This window comes from Platichthys flesus, chromosome 17 (genome assembly GCF_949316205.1).
Source record: "Platichthys flesus chromosome 17, fPlaFle2.1, whole genome shotgun sequence".
Classification (NCBI taxonomy): Eukaryota; Metazoa; Chordata; class Actinopteri; order Pleuronectiformes; family Pleuronectidae; genus Platichthys; species Platichthys flesus.
In genome coordinates this window covers 398960-426713 of record NC_084961.1, presented here as the reverse complement: position 1 = coordinate 426713, position 27754 = coordinate 398960, and the positions used below count along the sequence as shown (strand labels likewise).

The 27754-nt window shown below is 42.7% G+C and overlaps 2 protein-coding genes across 3 annotated transcripts; both read left to right on the top strand.

Moving 5' to 3' along the window:
- The first annotated feature begins 4390 nt into the window (after positions 1–4390).
- si:ch211-133n4.6 (uncharacterized protein LOC797776 homolog) lies at positions 4391–8903 on the top strand. Its single transcript, XM_062409611.1, has 11 exons — positions 4391–4432; positions 4522–5114; positions 5586–5647; positions 5737–5763; positions 5851–5883; positions 6321–6353; positions 6865–6897; positions 6994–7026; positions 7164–7193; positions 7301–7342; positions 7902–8903. Exons 2-11 carry the CDS (start codon positions 5104–5106, stop codon positions 8195–8197), a joined length of 600 nt encoding a protein of 199 aa, XP_062265595.1. The 5' UTR covers positions 4391–4432; positions 4522–5103; the 3' UTR covers positions 8198–8903.
- Positions 8904–18057: 9154 nt separating this feature from the next.
- On the top strand, positions 18058–27423 carry LOC133972259 (uncharacterized). 2 transcript variants are annotated; one of them, XM_062409609.1, is made up of 8 exons: positions 18058–18122; positions 18864–18922; positions 19300–19314; positions 24602–24661; positions 25446–25985; positions 26189–26242; positions 26366–26414; positions 26772–27423. In XM_062409609.1, the coding sequence occupies exons 1-7, from the start codon at positions 18112–18114 to the stop codon at positions 26374–26376; spliced, it is 750 nt and encodes a 249-aa protein (XP_062265593.1). In that variant the 5' UTR covers positions 18058–18111; the 3' UTR covers positions 26377–26414; positions 26772–27423. The 2 variants fall into 2 exon arrangements, with proteins under 2 accessions (XP_062265593.1, XP_062265592.1); XM_062409608.1 differs by having other exon boundaries at positions 26186–26242.
- The last annotated feature ends 331 nt before the right edge of the window (positions 27424–27754 follow it).

The following is a 27754-nucleotide window of genomic DNA, read 5'->3' as shown; positions in this document are numbered from 1 at the left end:
CTCTCAAATCTATCGTTCAAAGGGAAACCTACGGGCTGCGTGCCAGGGGGCGCTGTTGAGCCATTTGGCCACGCCCAATTAAAATTCGGTTGTGCTCGGGCCCTAATAAAATATACAGAAATATGTAAAATAATGAAAATCTAATTTAAAGTAAAATACAATGATGGTATGACATGGTAAAAGAGTTTAGTTAAAGGGACTCGTGAATAAGAGATGTTTTCATTCTGCCTTTAAACAAGTTAGTGGTTTGAAAGCCTGAATGTGTTTGTGGAATGAACGGTGAACTCGTTGTGAGTCGTCCCCTGACTCGATGTTGTAAATGGTAAATGGTTTTGTATTTATATAGAGCTTTTCTAGTCTTGATGACTCAAAGCGCTTTACAGTACAGTTTTACATTCACACACACATTCATACAGACAGTGGTGGAGGAAGTACTGTAGTTTAGTACTTAAGTAAAAGTACAAGTACCCAGGAAAAGATATACTTAAGTAAAAGTACTACATCAACAATCCTACTTAAGTAAAAGTAAAAAGTACTTACCTTTAAATTTACTTAAAGTATTAAAAGTAAAAGTACTCACGCAATGGGTGGTCTCTCAATGTCTAGGCTGTGCCATTTTGATAAAGAATGCAGATATAGCTGCTGGTAATACTCATGCCTCTACACATGTCACTACTAGTAATAATTATAAGCAACATTTGTTTATCTGAAAGGTTGGTGTACTTATTGAGCTTACCCTCTGTAATACTGTTCAAACTCTATCTTACAATTCTGCGGATGACAAGTTTTCTACCAGGGATTATCTGCAAAGTTAAAACCATTAAGCCAAACCAATAAAGACATCATGTCATATCTTTAAATCTTATGTATTCAATTGTAAACGTGTAAAAAATGGAAACATGGAACATGAAAAACAACTAAAACTGGTCAGAACAAGGCAGATCTTAGAATTAGAAATTTAAAATGAAGGACCTTGAAATTAAAATTTGACCATTGGTCGGGCAGCCAAAATATTAATCTTATTAATATTTTGAAATGGTTTAGACGGAAGGAGAAATGTTATACTTTTACTTTGAAAAGGTAGTTCTTGAAAAACGAAAGAGATCGCTGAATGTCAGGTGTGCATGAAGAATAATTACTTTCAGTTGTTAGCACCTGGCTGATAAAGGCACAAGGTTTGTGGTTATTTCGTTACTTGTTGTCATTATTATAAACATAATTCTAAACTTCTTTTTGCGGTGTAAGGACACGTGTGTGTGTGTGTGTGTGTGTAAACTTCCAAACAGCAACGCAATCCATATTTCCCGAAACTGTGCAGATGGGTCAGACTGGGGATCGAACTGCCGACCTTCAGGTTTGAGGACGACCACTCTACCCCTCAGCCACAGCCGCCCAGTGTGTCCTTGTTTTGACAGTAACGCACCAACAGGTGGCGCTGTGAATCTGTAAAACATATAAAATCGTCAGAAAGTGTGGCAGATGATGAAGAGGAGCCAGGGACACGACTGGTTGACTCTGTCTCTCTTTGTTTAAACAGGCTGAGAAATTAATTCATAAAAGAACCTCAAACACAAAATAGAGCAACTGCAGATGGAATCGAACCTGAGTTATAACTATGAAAAAAAAGTTCTTAAAGATGCCTCATAGACAAATTATTATGACTTTGTAATAGATATGAACTCACACATATTTAACTGGATACATCAGATACCTGGAAATGAAAAATATACTTAGACAATAGACGCATGCAAAACATATAAAGAAGTTTAATTAAGATCAAGTTAGCAAATGTGTTATTTTGAAGATAATGTGTGTTCATTTGAGTCCTGTGAATATTAATAAACTCAGAAACTGATTAAAGGTTTCTTCTTCCACTGTGTACCTGGAAAGTGAATTGAAGGACAAGTCAGTGTGCCAAACACAAACCGTAAATAAAGATAGAAAACATGTCTCCACTTCCTCCCTCTATCCATAAATGAAGCCCAAACATCCAGGATCGAAACATAAACACGTGAACAAACATCAATGAGATAAGAACTGCCTCAAATGAAAGAAACCATCTTTGACAAACATTCAATGAACGTGTCCTTTGATTTTTTACTTTGATCCATGTCCCATCTGCTAGTATGGAGGCCTACAGCCAGCCAACAGGGGGCGATATGGCTTATTTGGCTTCACTTTTGGGAGCTGGCATGTCATCCATCGTTATTCACAGTCTACGGTTTAAACCTTGACCTCAGAAAAAATCCTGTGAAGGACACGACCTGTCCGTGCTACCCGAGTTTCATTAGTAGTTACCTCGAGCTGCGACATTCTCTCCAGCTCATAGCTAGCTGTCCGAACCGAGCCCACGACTCATCGTTCAATGCAATGAGAGGTGTGATGAATACGAGGCTTCATCTCAACCGAACAGCTAACGGTGCACATGGTAAGAAACCGACGGCCATTCAAACGATCTCTTCACGAGCTGGTGACGCCGATCACGTAAATCCTCCGTAGACCAGACGGCCTCGACTTGGTGTGATCTGTAGCAGCGTGACTGAATGCATGGGGCAGTGACGTGGTCTTCTCTGTTCTTCTGAGCAGGTTTCCACCAAAGCTAGCTAACATGTCACTGGTGCAGAGGTCGGCCTCCGAGGGGTCACCATCAGTCTTTAAGTGTTTCTTCAGATGAATGCAGCACCTGAACTGAGACACAGGTTCTGTCTCATCTGGATTGTTCTTGGTTCTTTAAATGAATCCTAGAGTAGAACCCGGTACCTCAGGAGAGCATCAGTGTGGGGGGGGGATCTACCTGCACTTGTTCACTGGAGTTCTCCTCCACACGGACTCTCGGCGTCACCGGCTGAGGGTTCAGGTTCATGTTGGTGTTTTGAAACCAAGATGAATTGATGCAGACAGACGCAGTGTGCGCTTCAGTCTCCTATCAGCTGATCCTGGATCACTTTCATACAATGAGCCTGTCTGGTATGTATGTAATTCATCCTGCTGATGGAGATCTGAGAGATGAGACGTGTTTCTGTGCTGGCAGACGCCTGCAGTCTAAACTTAGCTTCAGTTCACCTCCCAGGAATCCAGAGAAAACACCGGCCTGATCTCTTCACTTAATGAAAAGAAAAAACCTCAGACGCTACGTTCCTCGTCAGATCATCCTGTCTGGTCACGTGACACATCAGGTTAAAAAACATCGAGCTCGACCAGGGAGACGTTTGACCTTTGACCTCGCAGTCCGCTGAGTCACAACAAGAACAACAGCGCAGCTTATCGGGCTCTGAAGTCCGACACTCGTCCTGTTCCACTCTACTTGTCCGCTGACACATCGCGTCGTTAGCTAACTTTAGGTTGGCGGCGCGCACAGCAAGCTCATTCCATTTGTCAACAGCACACAATGAATCCTGGGGCAGGAGGAGGAGGTCCCCCCCCAGGTCCTTGAGGACACGTTTCTCAGCAGTGGTTGAAGGAGCCTTCTACATGAGAAGCTTACAGGAGCTCATACGCAGCCTCTGAATGATTCTGTCCCTGTGGTGGGCGACAGCTTGTTTGTGAAGTCCATGGTCTGAGTTGGTCCAGTTCAGGATCCTCGTTCGTAGACCACGTAGCCTGCGAGGTCGGAGGTCAGGTCAACGGAGTCGTGACGTCGTTAGCTCCTTTGCAGGTCTCAGCCACCGATAGCTCGTTCGTTAGCTTGGCCCGGTGCGTCCTCCGGGGCTCAGGGATGGAAGCACTCATTTGTCTTCTAAAGGGACGGACTAGTCACACCACCGTGACGGAATCTGTCTTTGAAAAGCAGCTTCCTGATTTGGGTCACAGCTAATGTCTTTACTTCCTGTATGTCCGTTATGCACTTCCTGTGATCTATGTTCTCAGTAAATATCTTATGTATTAAGAGACTTTATTTTACAGTCGTCCTCTGTTCCAGGTCCATTCTTCGTCCTGTGGGACGGGGAGACAGACGGATGGGGGGATGAAAGGGGGATGGACTGATTAATGGATGGAAGCTCTATAAACATGTAAATCTGACCTTACCGTGTTTCAAAGCGTCGGCCGCCTGAAAAAACGTCCTCAGCATTCAACCGACTCCGTTTACACAGAAAGACGTTTTCAGACAGAAGAGGCTTTGATACTCAAATACCACACCACCCCCCCGATACGCCGCTACCTCCCCCCACCATTATCACTGTGTGTGTGTCCCTGTGTGTGTGTGTCCCTGTGTGTGTTGGTGGATCTCCAGGGACGGAAACCATTCCACCTGCTTTTATTACAACAGTGCACACACAGTGTTTAATATAAAATGTAAAAATAAAGTATGTAAATATAATGTATGTAAATATAAAGTATGTAAATGTAAAGTATATTAATAGAAAGTATGTGAATGTAAATACATGTATACATTGGAAGCCGCCACAGTCACTGACTCTGGAAGTCAACCCGTGTGAGTGTGTGTTCCTGCTGGTGTGTAGTGGATCAGTGGGGGTTCAGGTTCCAGATCAGCGTCATTGTTCTGCTCTGATTGTTCTCCAGGTTCTATCAGGTGGATCTGATTCTGCTGAAACTCGACCTGCTGCTAATGAATCACTGTGGGCCTGTTGGGGGGGATTCCCTGAGCCGTCGGGACGTGAAGACCCGTTTACACAACCTGACATTTACACTACACACATCTCTGTACAATTACTTCTGTTAGTGAAGATGATTAATAAAATTATACTTGATTTATACAATAATATTTATTATTATATTTGAGTTTTTTTTTCTTAAAATATCAAACAAACACAAAGTTACGACAAAGGACAGAACCAGCCACACACACACAGTTACACACTCACACACACACAGTGAACAGCCTCTCTCTCTGGTCCGTCCTCTGTGACATTTAGGCAGATATATAAACCACCGCTGACGCTCTGAGGCTCAGAACCAGAAGAATCCTGAAGACCTGAACCAGCACCTGTCTGACCAGCACCTGTCTGACCAGCACCTGTCTGACCAGCACTGACCCGGGACCTGTCTGACCAGCACCTGTCTGACCAGCACTGACCTGGGACCTGTCTGACCAGCACCTGTCTGACCAGCACTGACCCGGGACCTGTCTGACCTCCCAGCATCATGTCCATACGGTACGTCTTCTCTCTGTGGTTCAGTTTCATGTGTTAACGTGTTAACATGTGTAAATATCACAGGTTGTAAATAAGGATGGACGACATGATGGCTCCTTTAAGTGAAGCCCAGCCATCTTGAGCGCCCCCTGGTGGCTGGCTGCAGTATAGGCCTTAAACCTCCTCCAGGTTAGCAGATGGGACATGGACCAAACCAATTAAAACAATTAAATAAAAGATGTTTCCGTCCTTTCCGCTCGTTCTCGTCTCACCGATGTTTGTTCAAGTGTTTCTGATCAGTTTGGTTCGACAGCTGAGACTCAGGATTGGTCGAGTGCGTGTGAGGGCGGGGCCTCGATACCACGACTGTAAAGACTCAGACTGTAAATGACTACAGATGTAACAGGAGACTGTGGAGATGTTTCGGCCATCTTTATATGCATTCTCTGTTATATATCATATATATATTATAAACATGTGTGTCTGTTGCAGGAGCGTCGTCCTTGTGTTGTCTCTGTTCGTCCTGCTGGTGGACGGAGACCTCGACTCCAACGGTTAGATTTAAACTCATCTGATCAATATCTGTTCATCTCAATAAATCCCAGTTTGATTGACAGGTTATGTGACTGTTTTGTGTTTGCAGATGTCGGAATACACGCCATGTCCACAGGTGAAGCACACGCGTGTCTCTGATAGCTGATTGGCTGATATATTGAACCCGTCTGTCCTCTGACCTGTTTTCTGTCTCCTCTGTTAGACAAAGATTCTACGTCTGATGAAGCTCCCACACGTGAGTCTGACTGATTCATTTCTGATTATTATTTTAAATCAGAATTTGACATAAATCAACATTTCAGTTTCATCCTGTCTCAAAATGTTCTTTGATTCTTAAAACATCTTTTAATCTCTGACCTAAAAGATGTTGTTTTCAGTGCATTTGTCAAATTTTCCAAATGTCGATTATCATTCATTATATGTCCTAGAATATTTCCTTGAGGAACACCACACTCAAATCAAATATCTGATAAACAAAACTACCTAAAGATTTTCTTCCTGAAAGAATGAAATCAATCAACAAAACACCTTCAGCCTATTAAAATGGTACTTGTACATTAAGGGTTTACATATATCATCACATGATCAGTTTACAGAGACAGTTCATAAACAGCAGCAGCATCACCTTCAGTTCTGAGTGTAAACAAACAGTTGTTGTTGTTGTTTTTTCAGAGAGTATGAACGCCATCTCTCCTGATCAGCCCGGTAAGATCCTGAGAACTCTGAAACACAAGATGACGTGTGATGAAAACAGAGTTTAATGTTCTGTGACGGTGATCAACAAAGAACTCTACTGAATCTGCTGCTCCTCTCAGCTTTGGGCTACGTTTACATTGGAAAACACACACACACACACTCACACACACACACACATACACACACACATACACTCACACACACTCACACACACACTCACACACACACAAACACACACACAAACACACACACATGGTGTCACAGATAAATACAGACCAAAGACATGATCACATGTCTCCAGCCTCTGGAGTGGAGACTTTACCTGCGGTTACCTGTGGGACTCTGACATCTACTGGTCGACTTCATGAACGCGTTGAATGTTTCTTCTCAGCACTTCATTAATCATGGGGGCGTTTTGGCTGAAATTAACCAATCAGAGAGCAGCATCCCAGCCCGTTATCAGCCAGGTGTCATTGAGACGATTCTCCAGATGTTTAACTTGAGTCTCCTTTGTTTTCAGATGAAGCTCAGTATGTGGGAGGAGGACCTTCAGGTAGGAACATGATGTTCACCAGCTCACCTTCATGTGTCGTGTGTTTTCCATGTGCTCTTGTGTGATCATAAAGTGAATTGTGTTGATGTTTTCCAGACGCCAGCAGCTCTAGCACAGAAACAGCAGACGGTAAAAACACAACGTTAATACTCATTCACTCGTTCATTAGGGTTAGGGTCACTCACTCTCTCACTCACTCTCTGACTCACTCATTCATTCAGTCGTGTCAATCATCCATTTATTCAATTTTATGTGTTTGTTTGTAGCTCCAGCAGCCAATCAGATGACAGCGCCTGGTACGTCCCTTCTTTTCTTCAACCTCTTACATCCACAGATGGTTGATTGGTTAAGTGGTTGGTTAATTGATTTGTTAATTGATTGGTTGTTGATTGGTTGATTGCAGAAGCTGCCACAGCTGCTACAAACAGCATGGAGGACACAGACGGTCAGAACAATAAAACACAAACACTTCAATTCAACAATAGTAATGAATTGATATCAGGTCAACAAATCTATACATATTTAAAAGTAAACAAGATAATTTCCCATCAGGCAGCATTTGTTAACTGAATGTTAAGATGTTATTCTTAATCCGAAAAAATCAGTTTATCTTAGAAGTGCATCGTTTTCTAGATCAAATATGCCAGATTTATGTATAATTCCTCATGAAGAACCAAAATTGATGTCAGCAGCAGAGGTGTAAAGTAACTGAGTACATCTACACAGAGTACTGTTTCCTTAACCCTAGAATAGGCCTTTTAGATTTAAATAATTTGTATTTTAATACTTTATACTCAAATAATTTAGAGTAAAGCACTCAAGGTGCAGTGTGCTCAGCTGCATCACGACACTTCACCACTAGGTGTCACTACATTCTACACACTGAACCCTTAATTCAAGACAGTTCATTTTGAATAATTGTCTGTTTGTGTGATAACTGATCTAACTGGAGTAAAGTTTAAATTAAAGACTTTTTAAAGTAACAGTTGTTGTTTTTCTTTCAGACGGCAAAAGTTCAGAGTCGGAGGAGAGAGGGAGGAAAAGGTTCAGCTCTCGCTCGGCCAAATCTCAGAGCGCCCCCAAATCACAACAGCCCCACCCGCACGTCGACCAGAACCCCGCCCTTCTTCCCATCAGCCCCGCCCTTATTCCCATCAGCCCCGCCCTTCTTCCCATCAGCCCCGCCCGTGTCATCCTAAGCCCCGCCCTCCCGCCTCAGCCAATCATTCCTCAGCCCAAAGCTCTGGTGAGGAATCGAACATCTAAGAGGAGATCCAGGACCAACCGCCGCCAGATTTAAAACCCAACCCAGTAACACACAGTAACACAAACACAACATAAACACACACAGTAACACAGATCGTGAAACCCACAACCTAAACACACACAGTTACACATCCAACTCGAACACACACAAACAAAAAAATGTGTAGATAAACACCTGGGACACACTTCCTGCTTCGCGTGGGTCAAACTTCCTGGTTTCATTTTGCCGCTGGGTCGACAGATCGCAGTGACCTCACTTCTTCTGATAATTTTTACTTGGTTAAAACGTCAAATTACATTTATACTGAGCCATCACACCGAGCCATCTGATTGGTCAACTTATCTGTCATCTGATTGGTTGACCAGAACGATTACAGGTATCCAGAAGTGGTTTTCAAACCTCCTTTACTAGGACAGAATGTTGAGACCTCTTTGCCTCTCGAACAACAAATGAGAAATTGGATTTGAATTTGAGACAGTACTTTTATTCTGACAGTTTCTGAAACCAAAGCTGAAATTTAATAATCAAGAAAAATGATTTTCAATCAAAGATCTTTTTAATAGTTTTTAAGTTGCTGCCCCTCTCAGCCCCTGGACTCCTGCAGACCTCAGAGTGTTACATCTCTTCACTTCATCTGTTTATTGTGTTTTACTTTCTTCATTCATATCTTCTGTAGCTGGAACATTTCATCAACTCATGTTCACGTGTTCTGTTCTTCTTTTGTTGTATTTTAATAAACTTACACTGAAAATAACTTGGATGATCCCTCGACCTGTGCATCAGGTGAAATAACTTCAATAATACATTGTTTTATCATGTAAAGGTTTCCACCAATCAGAGGAGCCCCCTCCAGGTACGACCCGTCACCATTGGTCTCTGACAGGGTCAACAGATAAGATACACAGTCACAGTCACACTACATGCAGACGAGGGGGACTTGAACCATCTGGTGAACACAGCAGGACACACAGAGCAGTGGGCAGCCATGCACGGCGCCCGGGAAGCAGATGTTGGGGGAGTAAGGTGCCTTGCTCAGGGGCACTTAGACAGTGACAGTAGGGAGAGTCCTCTTTGGACTTTAGAACAGATCCAGGGTTTGTCCATCCAGGTATGTTTTTATGGTCACTGCGAGGAGTCGAGCCAGCAACCTTCCGGTCTGATTGCCGTAGTTTTCTGCACATAGACCAATTTTTCTGCCACTAGTCCACCGTGTGGTGTCTTGTGTATGATCATGTTTTAAGTGAAATAATCAATCAATCAAATTTTATTTGTATAGCCCATATTCATAAATTACAATTCATCTCATAGGGCTTTAACAGGGTATGACCTCCTCTGTCCTTAACCCTCAGCAAGAGTCAGGACAAACTACTTAAAACCCTTTTAACAGGTAAAAATATGTAGAAACCTCAGAGAGAGCCACATGTGAGGGATCCCTCTCCCAGGACGGACAGAAGTGCAACAGATGCCACGTGCAGAAAAACATCATCAATAATCAAAGTCTCTAGCAGCATTTGATGAGGGTAGACATCCCGAAGGACAACCCCAACATGACATGCCAAGCAGTCCCGCTGCAAGCACAGTCCATGGTCAGCAACCAGCAGGACCACGATCCACCATCCAGACCAGACGCCACTCCAGTCCTCAGTCACCGTCACGGCTGAATATTCAATCAATCAATTTTTATTTGAACAGCTCATATTCAGAAATCACAGTTTGTCTCATAGACCTTAACAAGTAGCAACATCCTCTGCTCATCACCCTACACAAAATTACACAATACAACTATTAATAGGGGGGAACCCCTACACCCCCTACACCTGCTGCACCTGCTGCACCTGCTGCACCTGCTGCACCGACTCTGCAGCTCCACTGCCGGTGGATCTCTGGGTCACTGACAAAGACACAAAGTTCAGATTTTAAATAAAGACGACACGTCTCCAGAAACCAGAACAGGTCAGAAATGAACTCTGCCATCTTGTGGTGATGACGTCATTTGGAGTCAGAGTCTGTGCTGTCCTGATCGAGGAGTGGAGCCGCCCCTCGACCAATCAGGAGTCAGACTCAGCTGTCAATCATGACGCATTAGCCTGTTCTTATATCATCAAAATAACTAATAAAACCAAACTGATCAGAAACATTTGAACAAACATCAGAGAGATAAGAACGATCTGAAATGACAGAAACATCTTTAACAAACATTTATTTAACGTCTATTTTGGATTGAAGGTTTATAACCTATACTCTATCCAGCCACTAGGGGGCGCTCAAGGTGTTTTTGGTCAGAACTTTGTGTGTGTGTGTGTGTGTGTGAGTGTGTGTGAGTGCAAGCGAGTGTGGGAGTGTTTTAAAATTAGTTGTTATATTGCTATTTCTTATTTCTTGTTACTTGTTATTTTATTTGGGTTCATGTTCAGTCACTTTCAGGTTAATAAAGTTTATATAAACTTTATTGAACAGACAGTTGAGAGTTAAACTTAGTCTGAGTCTGTGTTTGGAAACGATTCCTGTTGTTTCTGTGATTCATCAAATAGAAGTGAATACACTGCCCCAATTAGAGGCTATTTGCATGCTCGCTCACACACACACAAACACACACACACACACACACACACACATTAGCAGGGACAGATTTATTTCTGTGTTTTCTGTCCTCAGTCGAACTTCCAGCTCATTCTGCTCAGTTTCTATCAAACAGACGAGAATCGGACTTCACTTTCACTGTGAACTAAAACATCTGTAGCATGGGAAATGAAAAACACCTCCATGTTTAATAACTCATATAAAGAAGACGTAACATTTCATTTAACTGTCGCTTTAATCCAAAGTGTCTTACACTAAGTGCATCAACCATGAGGGAACAAACCCAGAACACCAAGAATCACCTTCTGAAAGACCTACTAACTAACTAACCAACTAACTTACTCACTGAATAACTCCCTAACTCACTAGCAAACTGAATAACTAACTCACTCACTAACTCACTCACTGAATAACTAACTCACTAACAAACTGAATAACTAACTCAATAACTCACTAACAAACTGAATAACTAACTCACTAACAAACTGAATAACGAACTCACTAATTCACTAACAAACTGAATAACAAATTCACTAACTCACTAACTCACTAACTAACTCACTAGCTAACAAACTGAATAACTAACTCACTAACAAACTGAATAACAAATTCACTAACAAACTGAATAACTAACTCACTAACTCACTAACAAACTGAATAACTAACTCACTAACTCACTAACAAACTGAATAACTAACTCACTAATTCACTAAAAAACTGAATAACAAATTCACTAACTCACTCACAAACTGAACAACTAACTCTATAACAAACTGAATAACTAATTCAATAACTCACTAACTAACTGAATAACTAATTCAATAACTCACTAACTCACTTACTCACTACCAAACTGAATAACTAACTCACTAACTCACTGAATAACTTACTCACTAACTCACTAACTCACTAACAAACTGAATAACTAACTCACTAGCTAACAAACTGAATAACTAATTCACTAACTCACTAACAAACTGAATAACTAACTCACTAGCTAACAACTGAATAACTAACTCACTAACTCACTGAATAACTTACTCACTAACTCACTAACAAACTGAATAACCAACTCACTAACCAACTGAATAATTAACTCACTAACTCACTAGCTAACAAACTGAATAACTAACTCACTAACTCACTGAATAACTTACTCACTAACTCACTAAATCACTAACAAACTGAATAACTAACTCACTAACTCACTAACCAACTGAATAACCAACTCACTAGCTAACAAACTGAATAACTAACTCACTAACTCACTAACCAACTGAATAACTAACTCACTAACTCACTCACAAACTGAATAACTAACTAGCTAACAAACTGAATAACAAATTCACGAACAAACTGAATAACGAACTCACTAATTCACTAACAAACTGAATAACAAATTCACTAACTCACTAACTCACTAACTAACTCACTAGCTAACAAACTGAATAACTAACTCACTAACAAACTGAATAACAAATTCACTAACAAACTGAATAACTAACTCACTAACTCACTAACAAACTGAATAACTAACTCACTAACTCACTAACAAACTGAATAACTAACTCACTAATTCACTAAAAAACTGAATAACAAATTCACTAACTCACTCACAAACTGAACAACTAACTCTATAACAAACTGAATAACTAATTCAATAACTCACTAACTAACTGAATAACTAATTCAATAACTCACTAACTCACTTACTCACTACCAAACTGAATAACTAACTCACTAACTCACTGAATAACTTACTCACTAACTCACTAACTCACTAACAAACTGAATAACTAACTCACTAGCTAACAAACTGAATAACTAATTCACTAACTCACTAACAAACTGAATAACTAACTCACTAGCTAACAACTGAATAACTAACTCACTAACTCACTGAATAACTTACTCACTAACTCACTAACAAACTGAATAACCAACTCACTAACCAACTGAATAATTAACTCACTAACTCACTAGCTAACAAACTGAATAACTAACTCACTAACTCACTGAATAACTTACTCACTAACTCACTAAATCACTAACAAACTGAATAACTAACTCACTAACTCACTAACCAACTGAATAACCAACTCACTAGCTAACAAACTGAATAACTAACTCACTAACTCACTAACCAACTGAATAACTAACTCACTAACTCACTCACAAACTGAATAACTAACTAGCTAACAAACTGAATAACAAATTCACGAACAAACTGATTAGCTAACTCACTAACTCACTAGCTAACAAACTGAATAACTAATTCACTAACTCACTAACAAACTGAATAACTAACTAACTACCTGAATAAGTAACTAACCAACTCACTAACTAACTAACTGAAGAACTAACTCACTAACAAACTGAATAACTAATTCAGTAACTAACTGAATAACTAACTCAGTAACTCACTGAATAACTAACTCACTAACTAACTGAAGAACTAACTCACTAACTGAATAACTAATTCAACAACTAACTGAATAACTTACTCAGTAACTCACTGAATAACTAACTGAATAACTGAATAACTAACCCATTAACTCACTAACTCACTAACTGAATAAGTGATTCAATAACTAACTGAATAACTAACTCAGTAACTCACTGAATAACTAACTCACTAACTAACTGAATAACTGAATAACTAACTCATTAACTCACTAACTGAATAAGTGATTCAATAACTAACTGAATAACTAACTCATTAACTCACTAACTCACTAACTGAATAAGTAATTCAATAACTAACTGAATAACTAACTCAGTAACTCACTGAATAACTAACTCTCTAACTAACTGAAGAACTAACTCACTAACTGAATAACTAATTCAATAACTAACTGAATAACTAACTCAGTAACTCACTGAATAACTAACTCACTAACTAACTGAATAACTGAATAACTAACTCATTAACTCACTAACTGAATAAGTAATTCAATAACTAACTGAATAACTAACTCAGTAACTCACTGAATAACTAACTCACTAACTAACTGAATAACTAACTACCTAACTCACTAACAAACTGAATAACTAACTCACTAACTCACTAACCAACTGAATAACTAACTCACTAACTCACTCACAAACTGAATAACTAACTCACTAACTAACTGAATAACTAATTCAATAACTCACTATCTCACTAACAAACTGAATAACTAACTCACTAATTCACTAACAAACTGAATAACAAATTCACTAACAAACTGATTAACTAACTCACTGAAAAACTAGCTCACTAACTCACTAGCTAACAAACTGAATAACTAATTCACTAACTCACTAACAAACTGAATAACTAACTCACTAACTAACTTACTACCTGAATAATTAACTAACTAACTCACTAACTAACTAACTGAAGAACTAACTCACTAACAAACTGAATAACTAATTCAATAACTAACTGAATAACTAACTCAGTAACTCACTGAATAACTAACTCACTAACTAACTGAAGAACTAACTCACTAACTGAATAACTAATTCAATAACTAACTCAGTGACTCACTGAATAACTAACTCACTAACTAACTGAATAACTAACTCATTAACTCACTAACTGAATAAGTGATTCAATAACTAACTGAATAACTAACTCAGTAACTCACTGAATAACTAACTCACTAACTAACTGAATAACTGAATAACTAACTCATTAACTCACTAACTCACTAACTGAATAAGTAATTCAATAACTAACTGAATAACTAACTCAGTAACTCACTGAATAACTAACTCACTAACTAACTGAATAACTGAATTACTAACTCATTAACTCACTAACTGAATAAGTAATTCAATAACGAACTGAATAACTAACTCAGTAACTCACTGAATAACTAACTCACTAACTAACTGAATAACTGAATTACTAACTCATTAACTCACTAACTCACTAACTGAATAAGTAATTCAATAACTAACTGAATAACTAACTCAGTAACTCACTGAATAACTAACTCACGGGGAGAGCGTGGCCTAGGGGATAGAGCGGGTGCTCTGCAACAAGAAGGTCGCCGGTTCGAATCCCACTCTATCCCATCTGCATGCCTAAGTGTCCTTGGCAAGATACTGAACCCCTAGATGGCCCCTCATAAAATGATGAGTGTTCTAAAAATGTAAGTCGCTTTGGACAAAAGCGTCAGCTAAATGACATGTAATGTAATCTAACTGAATAACTGAATAACCAACTCATTAACTCACTAACTGAATAAGTAACTCAGTAACTCACTGAATAACTAACTCACTAACAAACTGAATAACTAACGCTCTAACTCACTAACTGAATAACTAAGTCAGTAGTTGGGCGATGCAGAAGCCTCTTGATATCAGTAGAAAGTGAACGTCTTCCTTCAGAAGTCGTTTCTCAACATGTCGATTCTTCTTTTCTCACGATGAACTGTGTGCAGCTCGGTTTGCTTCATCATCCGTAAAGTCTTTACCATCCAGGCAGCGGCTTTGCAGCCAAGTGGCATCAACGTGGTTTCTTCTCCCGTGTGAGAAATCATCTTTCACTTTGAATCTGTTTAGTGCGATGTTTGTGCGTGTGCACGTGCACGTGCACCCCCACTACCTCCATGAGTTAATGAATTCTGCGGGAAACGCTGCAGAAAAAGTGAAAGAAAGTTCTTGGATGTGGATCATTAGTTCAGTTTACCTGTGAACAGTTAAGTAGTTTGTGTGTAACCCTGCTGACAAACAGACACAAAACCAACACACAACCTTGATGGAGGTCGTTAGCTTAGCTTCTTTCATTTACAGACTTAAAAGAAAAAAGTAAATAAATAAAAAGCCTCTTCTCCTCGTCTTCAGACACGACGGCTCTCATTGGCTCCATATTGGTTTATCGGTTCATCTTTCCTAATATTCTCCTTAATTTGTACTTTTAAACTCTTTATTAATGTTTTATCAAACATGATCAAATATTCTCATCGTTTCTTTGTAATCATGTTTGTTTTTTTAATTCTGGGGAATTCTACAAATGCAGAAGCAGGAAGTCTTTTGTGTTGAGTTGAACAAAAAACAAGTTTCTTGTTCAGTGAATTGATTTCCCAGAAACAGTCACACACAAGGAAACACTGCAAGAAAAACCCAGTCATCACACACAAAGAGACACACACTTACTGTCTGACAGGCATTCCAGGAACCAGTTTTAGGTTCAGTCTCACTGTACGAACACAAAAGTGTTGGTCAGGTTGATGCACGTGAGTCTTTGTCGAGCAGCTGTTTTCACTCAGAGACACAACACAAACAACACAAACTCAGTTCCAACTCTTATTCTGAAAATGTAACTCTTATTTTTATTGTTTAGATCCAGATTCTTATTATATGTCATTATTATTGTTAATAAAGAGAGGCTGAGTGAACCTGGTCCCCCCCCCCCCAGTGTCCTAGTGTCCAGGTATGAATGGATGAATGAGACGAGTCCTGCAGACGCACCACCACACACTGAATCTATATTCATCGTTACTGTTGCATAATAACGAATGCACGCCCTCCTGTGGAATCCAGTCGGACTGGACCTCGGGGGTTTCTCAGATGACAAGCTCTGGTTCTAGGTCACGTTGAACCCTGTGTTCTGGTTTCCAGTATCTCAAACTGGTCCGGAATGTGGGAAATCTGCTTCACAACTTGACCAATCAGGTAAGAGGGTTAATGACTCTCATTTTGACCCACCCAATGGTAATGATGACTGTGGCAACAACATGTTCTGAGAGTATTTGACTTAATTATTCAACTAGGTTACAAAGTGTACCCTGATGAGGATGATGATGATGATGATGATGCATTTATTCATCCCAAACACATGCACAGACATGCACAGACACACTCATGCAGGTAGGGAAATGTATCCTGCTTTTGACCCATCTGGTGCAGGACACACAGAGCAGTGAGCGACCATGTACGGCGCTCGGGGAGCAGATGTTGGGGGAGTAAGGTGCCTTGCTCAGAGGCACTAGACAGGGTAGGGAGACTCTTGGATTTTTGGACAGATCAATCCTGGTTCGTCTTTTGTTGTCTCTCCGTGGAGTTGAACCAGAGACCTTCTCTGCCCATAGTCCAAGTTTCTGATGATGATGATGATGATGATGATGATGATGAAAGGGAACGGTGAGAAACTGGGTGAAAAAACAGGTTTATTATTGGTTTGAACATGAATGTGGTGTGTGACTACTTGCTTGGGTGTGTAGTGTGTGTAGTGTGTGTGTGAGGGTGTGAAGGTGTGGTGACTTTCATCAACATCATAATGACCTGTTGTTCTGACATTATGAAGTTGAGGAAGAAATTCCTTCTGCTGAACTCTCTGTGCTCCTTGTAATTATCATCCAACCAGTTCTGGTGTGAAAGGCCCCTTCATACCACACACACACACACACACACACACACACACACACACACACAAACACACACCTCATCACATTTACACATTTACTCTTTTCTCTCTCTTTTCCTGGAGAGAAATATTTCTGTGGCCAGTTTACAGTGGAAACCACAATGAGTTCCTTTACTGGAAACTTTACTGGATCTGATCAGATTCGATTTTAAATCCACTTTAATGATCTGATCTGAATCGTGTCAGAACTAAACAACATTTAGACCCAAAACGTCAAAGACAGAACCTGCAGCTCATGTATAAAATATATATAAACGATATATATGTGTATGTCCTTATGTTTATATGTCATTGTTAATATCAATCCCTCTTTGCGGCTGCAGTGCATTCAACCACAGACAAATCAAGAATCATCTCATATTCATATGAGAAGTATATTTACTCCATGTGATTCTATTTTATACTTCTATTTTACATTTCAGAGTAATATTACGGTATTCCTTATAACCTAAGTTACACACATTAAATCATGTAACTTCATATGTTCACCTCTCACTGTCTCATCTTTAATTTATGATACGTCATGTTGGATTAAAAATTAGACTTTATTGAATCTGGTGTAAACTCAGTATAAACCTGTTTTAAATATTAATTCTAAATATCTTTATTTTTATTTATTTTTTACTCTTAAGTCTCTTATTTGGTTGAAGTAAAATGATTAATGTGATGATAGAGGATGAGATGTGGTTTAGTCTCTGGGTTTAGCATGAATGTGTTTGATTAATGATGTTAGTAGAAATGCATCAGGTCATTAGAACTGGATCAAACAGAGTTAAATGGAGGGAGGATGAGGAGGAGGAGGAGGAGGATGATGAGGAGGAGGAGGGAGGAGGAGGGAGGAGGAGGGAGGAGGAGGTCTCACTATAAAAGCTGCTGTTCAGGTTCAGTCCAGCTCAGACTCATAACCTCACGTTAACGTTGGTGTCGCGTCGACCTGCTGAACTTCAACATGTTCCACCGGTGAGTTCCTTCATTTCTCTTCACTCTGCCAGAATCTTCATCGGTTCCTTTCCGGACATTCGAACATTTACCTGTGTCAGAAACTTTATGTGACTTTTCCTCATAAAAAAAGAACAAGTTTATTTTTCATGTGTGATAAAAGTCATACATGAACATTTGTTTGAAAGGCTGTGATAAAAGCCCTTCTCTTGAGTCGTATGAGTTAAAGCAGTGAAGCCGACTCGTCTCTTCTCTGTCTCTGAGGATCTGAGCTGTTCTTTCTATACGTCAGACGAGAGGAGACGCTTTGTGTTTCTTCAGTGGAAACACAAAGACACAGTATTTGAACCCTTCAGACTGAAGCTGCCTCAGACACCTGACACTCACACTCCTCAGTCGTCATGGTGCATTCTCCATGTTGCTCCTCTCCAACTGGATTCACAGCCTCATTCTGCATTTAGTGCTTCAAAGTTTAATCCACAGTTTTAAGATTCAAAAGTTTGAACTCATTTCTCTGATTTCTCTTGCTTCTTTGAAATATTTATGTTGTGAGGTTTATTTATATTTAGAGCGACACTGAACATTGTGTCCAACTCATTTTAATATCATTTGTGTATTTCCTCCTCTCTCCTCACGACATCATGCAAAACGTCATGTAAACAAGCTGCATTCAAATCCTCCTGTTCACTGTGTGTGTTTGTCTGTTTGTGTGTGTCTGTTTGTGTGTGTGTGCCTGTGTGCGTGTGTGTGCGTGTTTTACAGGTGTGTTTTCCTGTTGCTCGTCACCCTCTTTGCCGTCTCTCTGGCTGCTCCACTCCCAGGTAATCTATGACATCACAGAGGATCAATAAAGTTTAATATTAATTACTACAATTCTCATAGTTCAGATATCTCCAATGTTAATCATGATCAATTATGGATTCTTTTGATACTGTTTATTAATCATTATTACAAGTCATCATTTTAGAAATCACATCTTATGATCAGAGCTGGAGGCTCCGGGTGATGTTCTGTTCTTTGTTATAGAAACAATGAAGTTATTTTGAAACTGAAACATAAATGTGATTGGGAAAAAAGAGGGCGGATTTTAATTTTATTTAATTTTATCTAATTTTATTTAATTTTATTTAATTTTATCTAATTTTATTTAATTCTGTTTAATTTAATAATGTGTGACGTTGTGTTTTCTTGTCTTTAGATGAACCAGAGGACAGTAAGTATGACAGAGCAGCCAATCAGAGCGCAGCAAACTGATGACATCATTCATCCAATACTGATCACGCCCCCTAGAGGCAGCTTTGGTTATTACAACCAGTTTGTGTGATTCACACAATCAACACTACACGCACACACACACGCACACACACACGCACACACACACACACACACACACGCACACACAAACACATACATACACACATAAACATACACATACACATACACATACACACACTACTCACTACACACTACACACTACACACTACACACTACACACTACATACTACACACTACACACTACACACTATACTACACTACCCTCGACTACACTACACTACACACACACACACACTACAATACACAGACACTACAACACACACACTACACACTACACACTACACACTATACACTATACACTACACACTACACATTACACACTGCACACTATACACTACACACAACACACTACACACTACACAGCCACTATAACCTCTCCTCACCTGTATGTCTCTCACCTGTCTGTCTCCTCACCTGTCTGTCTCCTCACCTGATCGTCTCCTCACCTGTCTGTCTCCTCACCTGTCTGTCTCCTCACCTGATCGTCTCCTCACCTGTCTGTCTCCTCACCTGTCTGTCTCCTCAACTGTCTGTCTCCTCACCTGTCTGTCTCCTCACCTGATCGTCTCCTCACCTGTCTGTCTCCTCACCTGAACGTCTCCTCACCTGTCTGTCTCCTCATCTGATCGTCTCCTCACCTGTCTGTCTCCTCACCTGATCGTCTCCTCACCTGTCTGTCTCCTCATCTGATCGTCTCCTCACCTGTCTGTCTCCTCACCTGTCTGTCTCCTCACCTGAACGTCTCCTCACCTGTCTGTCTCCTCACCTGTCTGTCTCCTCACCTGTCTGTCTCCTCACCTGATCGTCTCCTCACCTGTCTGTCTCCTCACCTGTCTGTCTCTTCACCTGTCTGTCTCCTCACCTGTCTGTCTCCTCACCTGATCGTCTCCTCACCTGATCGTCTCCTCACCTGATCGTCTCCTCACCTGTCTGTCTCCTCACCTGTCTGTCTCTTCACCTGTCTGTCTCCTCACCTGTCTGTCTCCTCACCTGATCGTCTCCTCACCTGTCTGTCTCCTCACCTGATCGTCTCCTCACCTGTCTGTCTCTTCACCTGTCTGTCTCCTCACCTGTCTGTCTCCTCACCTGATCGTCTCCTCACCTGTCTGTCTCCTCACCTGTCTGTCTCTTCACCTGTCTGTCTCCTCACCTGATCGTCTCCTCACCTGTCTGTCTCCTCACCTGTCGGTCTCCTCACCTGATCGTCTCCTCACCTGTCTGTCTCTTCACCTGTCTGTCTCCTCACCTGTCTGTCTCCTCGCCTGATCGTCTCTTCACCTGTCTGTCTCCTCACCTGTCTGTCTCCTCACCTGTCTGTCTCCTCACCTGTCTGTCTCCTCACCTGATCGTCTCCTCACCTGTCTGTCTCCTCACCTGATCGTCTCCTCACCTGTCTGTCTCCTCACCTGTCTGTCTCCTCACCTGATCATCTCCTCACCTGTCTGTCTCCTCACCTGTCTGTCTCCTCACCTGATCGTCTCCTCACCTGTCTGTCTCCTCACCTGATCATCTCCTCACCTGTCTGTCTCTTCACCTGTCTGTCTCCTCACCTGTCTGTCTCCTCACCTGATCGTCTCCTCACCTGTCTGTCTCCTCACCTGATCGTCTCCTCACCTGTCTGTCTCTTCACCTTACTGTCTCCTCACCTGTCTGTCTCCTCACCTGATCGTCTCCTCACCTGTCTGTCTCCTCACCTGTCTGTCTCCTCACCTGATCGTCTCCTCACCTGATCGTCTCCTCACCTGATCGTCTCCTCACCTGTCTGTATCTTCACCTGTCTGTCTCCTCACCTGTCTGTCTCCTCACCTGATCGTCTCCTCACCTGTCTGTCTCCTCACCTGTCTGTCTCCTCACCTGTCTGTCTCCTCACCTGATCGTCTCCTCACCTGTCTGTCTCTTCACCTGTCTGTCTCCTCACCTGTCTGTCTCCTCACCTGATCGTCTCCTCACCTGTCTGTCTCCTCACCTGTCTGTCTCCTCACCTGAACGTCTCCTCACCTGTCTGTCTCTTCACCTGTCTGTCTCCTCACCTGTCTGTCTCCTCACCTGTCTGTCTCTTCACCTGTCTGTCTCCTCACCTGTTCGTCTCCTCACCTGTCTGTCTCTTCACCTGTCTGTCTCCTCACCTGTCTGTCTCCTCACCTGATCGTCTCATCACCTGATCGTCTCCTCACCTGTCTGTCTCCTCACCTGATCGTCTCCTCACCTGTCTCCTCACCTGTCTGTCTCCTCACCTGTCTGTCTCCTCACCTGTCTGTCTCTTCACCTGTCTGTCTCCTCACCTTATCGTCTCCTCACCTGTCTGTCTCTTCACCTGTCTGTCTCCTCACCTGTCTGTCTCCTCACCTGATCGTCTCATCACCTGATCGTCTCCTCACCTGTCTGTCTCCTCACCTGATCGTCTCCTCACCTGTCTGTCTCCTCACCTGTCTGTCTCCTCACCTGTCTGTCTCTTCACCTGTCTGTCTCCTCACCTGTCTGTCTCTTCACCTGTCTGTCTCCTCACCTGTCTGTCTCCTCACCTGTCTGTCTCCTCACCTGTCTGTCTCCTCACCTGATCGTCTCCTCACCTGTCTGTCTCCTCACCTGATCGTCTCCTCACCTGTCTGTCTCCTCACCTGTCTGTCTCCTCACCTGATCGTCTCCTCACCTGTCTGTCTCGTCACCTGTCTGTCTCCTCACCTGATCGTCTCCTCACCTGTCTGTCTCCTCACCTGTCTGTCTCCTCACCTGATCGTCTCCTCACCTGTCTGTCTCCTCACCTGTCTGTCTCCTCACCTGTCTGTCTCCTCACCTGATCGTCTCCTCACCTGTCTGTCTCCTCACCTGTCTGTCTCCTCACCTGTCTGTCTCCTCACCTGTCTCCTCACCTGTCTGTCTCCTCACCTGTCTGTCTCCTCACCTGTCTGTCTCCTCACCTGATCGTCTCCTCACCTGATCGTCTCCTCACCTGTCTGTCTCCTCACCTGATCGTCTCCTCACCTGTCTGTCTCCTCACCTGATCGTCTCCTCACCTGTCTGTCTCTTCACCTGTCTGTCTCCTCACCTGTCTGTCTCCTCACCTGATCATCTCCTCACCTGTCTGTCTCCTCACCTGTCTGTCTCCTCACCTGATCGTCTCCTCACCTGTCTGTCTCTTCACCTGTCTGTCTCCTCACCTGTCTGTCTCCTCACCTGTCTGTCTCCTCACCTGATCGTCTCCTCACCTGATCGTCTCCTCACCTGTCTGTCTCCTCACCTGTCTGTCTCCTCACCTGATCGTCTCCTCACCTGTCTGTCTCCTCACCTGATCATCTCCTCACCTGTCTGTCTCCTCACCTGTCTGTCTCCTCACCTGATCGTCTCCTCACCTGATCTTCTCCTAACCTGTCTGTCTCCTCACCTGTCGGTCTCCTCACCTGTCTGTCTCCTCGCCTGATCGTCTCCTCACCTGTCTGTCTCTTCCCCTGTCTGTCTCATCACCTGTCTGTCTCCTCACCTGATCGTCTCCTCACCTGTCTGTCTCCTCACCTGTCTGTCTCCTCACCTGATCGTCTCCTCACCTGTCTGTCTCCTCACCTGTCTGTCTCTTCACCTGTCTGTCTCCTCACCTGATCGTCTCCTCACCTGTCTGTCTCCTCACCTGTCTGTCTCCTCACCTGTCTGTCTCCTCACCTGATCGTCTCCTAACCTGTCTGTCTCCTCACCTGTCGGTCTCCTCACCTGATCGTCTTCTCACCTGTCTGTCTTGTCACCGGTCTGTCACTCACCTGTCTGTCTCCTCACCTGTCTGTCTCTCACCTGTCTGTCTTGTCACATGTCTCTCTCTCACCTGTCTGTCTCCTCACCTGTCTGTCTCCTCACCTGATCGTCTCCTCACCTGATCGTCACTTGTCTGTCATCTCACCTGTCTCTCTCTCACCTGTCTGTCTCTTCACCTGTCTGTCTCTCACCTGTCTGTCTCCTCACCTGTCTGTCTCCTCACCTGATCGTCTCCTCACCTGATCGTCTCCTAACCTGTCTGTCTCCTCACCTGTCTGTCTCCTCACCTGATCGTCTCCTCACCTGTCTGTCTCCTCACCTGTCTGTCTCCTCACCTGTCTGTCTCCTCACCTGATCGTCTCCTAACCTGTCTGTCTCCTCACCTGTCGGTCTCCTCACCTGATCGTCTTCTCACCTGTCTGTCTTGTCACCGGTCTGTCACTCACCTGTCTGTCTCCTCACCTGTCTGTCTCTCACCTGTCTGTCTTGTCACCTGTCTCTCTCTCACCTGTCTCTCTCTCACCTGTCTGTCTCCTCACCTGTCTGTCTCCTCACCTGATCGTCTTGTCACATGTCTCTCTCTCACCTGTCTGTCTCCTCACCTGTCTGTCTCCTCACCTGATCGTCTCCTCACCTGATCGTCACTTGTCTGTCATCTCACCTGTCTCTCTCTCACCTGTCTGTCTCTTCACCTGTCTGTCTCCTCACCTGTCTGTCTCCTCACCTGATCATCTCCTCACCTGTCTGTCTCCTCACCTGTCTGTCTCCTCACCTGATCGTCTCCTCACCTGTCTGTCTCTTCACCTGTCTGTCTCCTCACCTGATCGTCTCCTCACCTGTCTGTCTCCTCACCTGTCTGTCTCCTCACCTGATCGTCTCCTCACCTGTCTGTCTCTTCCCCTGTCTGTCTCCTCACCTGTCTGTCTCCTCACCTGATCGTCTCCTCACCTGTCTGTCTCCTCACCTGTCTGTCTCCTCACCTGATCGTCTCCTCACCTGTCTGTCTCCTCACCTGTCTGTCTCCTCACCTGTCTGTCTCCTCACCTGATCGTCTCCTCACCTGATCGTCTCCTAACCTGTCTGTCTCCTCACCTGTCTGTCTCCTCACCTGTCTGTCTCCTCACCTGTCTGTCTCCTCACCTGATCGTCTCCTAACCTGTCTGTCTCCTCACCTGTCGGTCTCCTCACCTGATCGTCTTCTCACCTGTCTGTCTTGTCACCGGTCTGTCACTCACCTGTCTGTCTCCTCACCTGTCTGTCTCTCACCTGTCTGTCTTGTCACATGTCTCTCTCTCACCTGTCTGTCTCCTCACCTGTCTGTCTCCTCACCTGATCGTCTCCTCACCTGATCGTCACTTGTCTGTCATCTCACCTGTCTCTCTCTCACCTGTCTGTCTCTCACCTGTCTGTCTCTTTCATTTCAGAGTCAGACTCAGGAGAACCTGAACCATCTCCCAGTCCCACTGGTGATGTCACTTCTGAGGGTGAGAATATTCATAGGATTATAAAGAAGAAACATAAAGAACATTTCTCTTGAGCATGACTGATATGTTTTTTTTCCAGTGCTGATACAAACATTTTAAATACCAATAAATCAGCCGATACATATAATTATCAAAAAAATTCAATGATTCAAAGATTCAAGTGACAGAAGCTCAAACTAAATATCAGTTCAACAACATACGTTGTTTGAGGTCATTAGTGAGACGATGATATTAACTGACAAGAATTCATAAAAGAATCAAACTTTTGTCAGAAGCAGAACGTTAATGTTTAAACAATGTGAAGTTTAAATCCGTCCGGTGATATACTTTAGAAATATGAATATGCTGCTGTGTCATTGAGACAGAAACCTTCTTTGACTAACATTTATTTAACGTCTTTAGTTTGGTCTGTGTCCCATATGCTAACATGGAGCATCAGGGTTTATGAGCTCTACTACAGCCAGCCACCAGGGGGCGATCAAGACAAGTTGGCTTCACCTCCAGGAGCCGTCATGTTGTAGCAACAGTGACCATAGCACAAACAGCTGGTCCAATCATCAGGAGCGCTTTGAATTTGTTAGATTTTATAAAATGAGACGAGTTCTCCGCTGCTCCTGCGTGCTAAGCTAGGCTAACTGCAGGTGTTGACTGTAAACCTAAAGGATTCACTTGTTCTCAGCTCACATGGTTTTAATATTTGATATTTGCCAGAGCAGCACCAAGATGAAGACAGATTCACGCGCTGACTCGGAACATACATGTGAACTGTACCTTTAATTCTCAGAGACTGACGAAGAAAAACCTGAAGACGATAAAGATATGACATCAGAAGACAACTCTTCAGAGGAGGAACCGGCGGAGAGCAAGGAAGAAAGCAAAGAAAATGAAGGTGACGCTGAGATGACTGCTGAGGACACTTCTGAGGAGCCTACTGAGGACAGTCCTGAGGAGGCTACTGATGATTCTGATGAGCCTACTGAGGAGCCTACTGAGGAGACATCTGAGGACACGTCTGAGGAGGCTACTGAGGAGCTTACTGAGGACACTTCTGAGGAGCCTACTGAGGAGCCCTCTGAGGACACGTCTGAGGAGGCTACTGAGGAGATTAATGAGGAAACTTCTGAGGAGCCTACTGAGGAGCCCTCTGAGGACACGTCTGAGGAGGCTCCTGAGGAGATTAATGAGGAAACTTCTGAGGAGCCTACTGAGGACACTTCTGAGGAGCCTACTGAGGAGCCTTCTGAGGACGTGTCTGATGAAATTGCTGAAGAAGATTCTCAAGAGGTTTCTGAGGAAGACGAGAATGCTACAGAGGCTTCTGATGGTAAATCAAACTTTTAAGATAAGGAGTTCAGATTTGAAGAACTTGGATCAATCAGTTTGAAAAGCTGTTGAATAATCAATAGTAAATATAATCATTAAAGTCAAGGTAGAGAACCTAGAGTTGCAGTTTGTAGAATGTAGTGACATCTGGTGGTGAAGTGTCATTTTGTTCAGCTTCCTGAATTGTCATCTTTTCTTCAGAAGCAGTGGAAGATGATGAGTCCGACGAAGCTGAAGTCACCACCGCAGCACCAAAGGGTAAAGGTCACACTTCACTGTGACATCACATGCCTCACAGCCAATCACAGTTCAGCTTAGGTTGGACCATTAATGAACATCAGAGGTTTGTTGAAAATGAAAATGTGTGTTTGCTTCCTGTAGATTCTGCCTAGACGCTCAGCCTCTGACCTGTGGAAGCTCCTCCCCCCAGGTACCTTCACTCTGCACCACAGCCGCTGGAACTGACCTGAGAACACGTTGTGTGTTTTATGTGTTGTGAATATTACTGCTTTTCCTTCTCTCTTTGAAAATGTGACGACCTGAGTAAAAAAGTTAGTTAATTAAAAAAATATGTAAATATAAACAAAATCCACTGAGCACTCAGCTTTTAGATCAATAGACTGTGGTGCGTTCAGGTGCTACAGGAAAAAAGACAGATACTGATAACGTTTCATGTTAACGTGTTTCATGTTAACGTGTTTCATGTTAACGTGTTTCTTGCTCACATGTTTCATGTTCACGTGTTTCATGTTCTCGTGTTTCATGTACCTCTGTTTTCTCCCGTCAGCGCCTGCGGAATACACTCGCCATGACAACAACCAACTAAACTCCATGTTAGCTTCAGCCTCCAGTTTCCTGTTCTTCCCGTCCTCAGCTTCCTGTCCATCCCGTCGTCAGCTTCCTGTCCATCCCGTCCTCAGCTTCCTGTCCATCCCGTTCTCAGCTTCCTGTCCATCCCGTCGTCAGCTTCCTGTCCATCCCGTCCTCAGCTTCCTGTCCATCCCGTCCTCTGCTTCCTGTCCATCCGTCCTCAGCTTCCTGTTTTTCCCGTCCTCAGCTTCCTGTTTTTCCCGTCCTCAGCTTCCTGTTTTTCCCGTCCTCAGCTTCCTGTTCTTCCCGTCCTCAGCTTGTTCCTGATTCGTTCTCGTTGTTTCCAAACTGGCTGCTTTACTTTTCATTAAAAAAAATTATAAAAATGAATAATGAACCCTGAACCTGTGTGTCTCTCTGCCTGTTTGTCTGCCATCCGTCTAACGTAGAAACATTAAAACAGCTGCTGATCTCAGATCTGCTGTGTGTGTCTGTGTTCAGGTGTACATACAGTCCATCGTTTACCTTACAAACGTTAATTACTATTTTTAATAGAAGTGATGTCAGCGATAATGATTGTTTGTAAACAGAGGAACAGCTAATAAAGTTTGAACATGTCAGAAACTCAACACACACTGAGTGTTTATTCAAAGTTCAATAATCTCCTGCGTCAGATCAGATATTTGTGATCGACTATTGATCTGAAATAAGACGCTACAACCGACATGAAGTCAAAATGATGAATTAGTGATTGTAGATGTTGAGAATATTAACAATACAATACTGGAGAGTATTAAAAACTACGACCTGCACAGCGAAGGTCACAGGTGCAGGAAACAGCTGCGATCACTTCCTGTACCCTGGACGAGCTGGTGACAGTTAATATTATATTTAAGTGTTATTGTTCATCTCCTCTTGGAGTTAGATAAAGACTAGTTACAGCTGCAATAACTCTTTTAG

What these genes read in the sequence shown, in the direction of transcription:
- si:ch211-133n4.6 (XM_062409611.1), top strand. An exon ending in TAGCACAGAAACAGCAGACG is followed by an intron (nt 7,027 to 7,163) that starts GTAAAAACACAA and finishes GTTTGTTTGTAG; the next exon opens with CTCCAGCAGCCAATCAGATG. An exon ending in CAATCAGATGACAGCGCCTG is followed by an intron (nt 7,194 to 7,300) that starts GTACGTCCCTTC and finishes GGTTGATTGCAG; the next exon opens with AAGCTGCCACAGCTGCTACA.
- LOC133972259 (XM_062409608.1), top strand. An exon ending in TGGTGATGTCACTTCTGAGG is followed by an intron (nt 24,662 to 25,445) that starts GTGAGAATATTC and finishes TTTAATTCTCAG; the next exon opens with AGACTGACGAAGAAAAACCT. An exon ending in TGCTACAGAGGCTTCTGATG is followed by an intron (nt 25,986 to 26,185) that starts GTAAATCAAACT and finishes TCTTTTCTTCAG; the next exon opens with AAGCAGTGGAAGATGATGAG.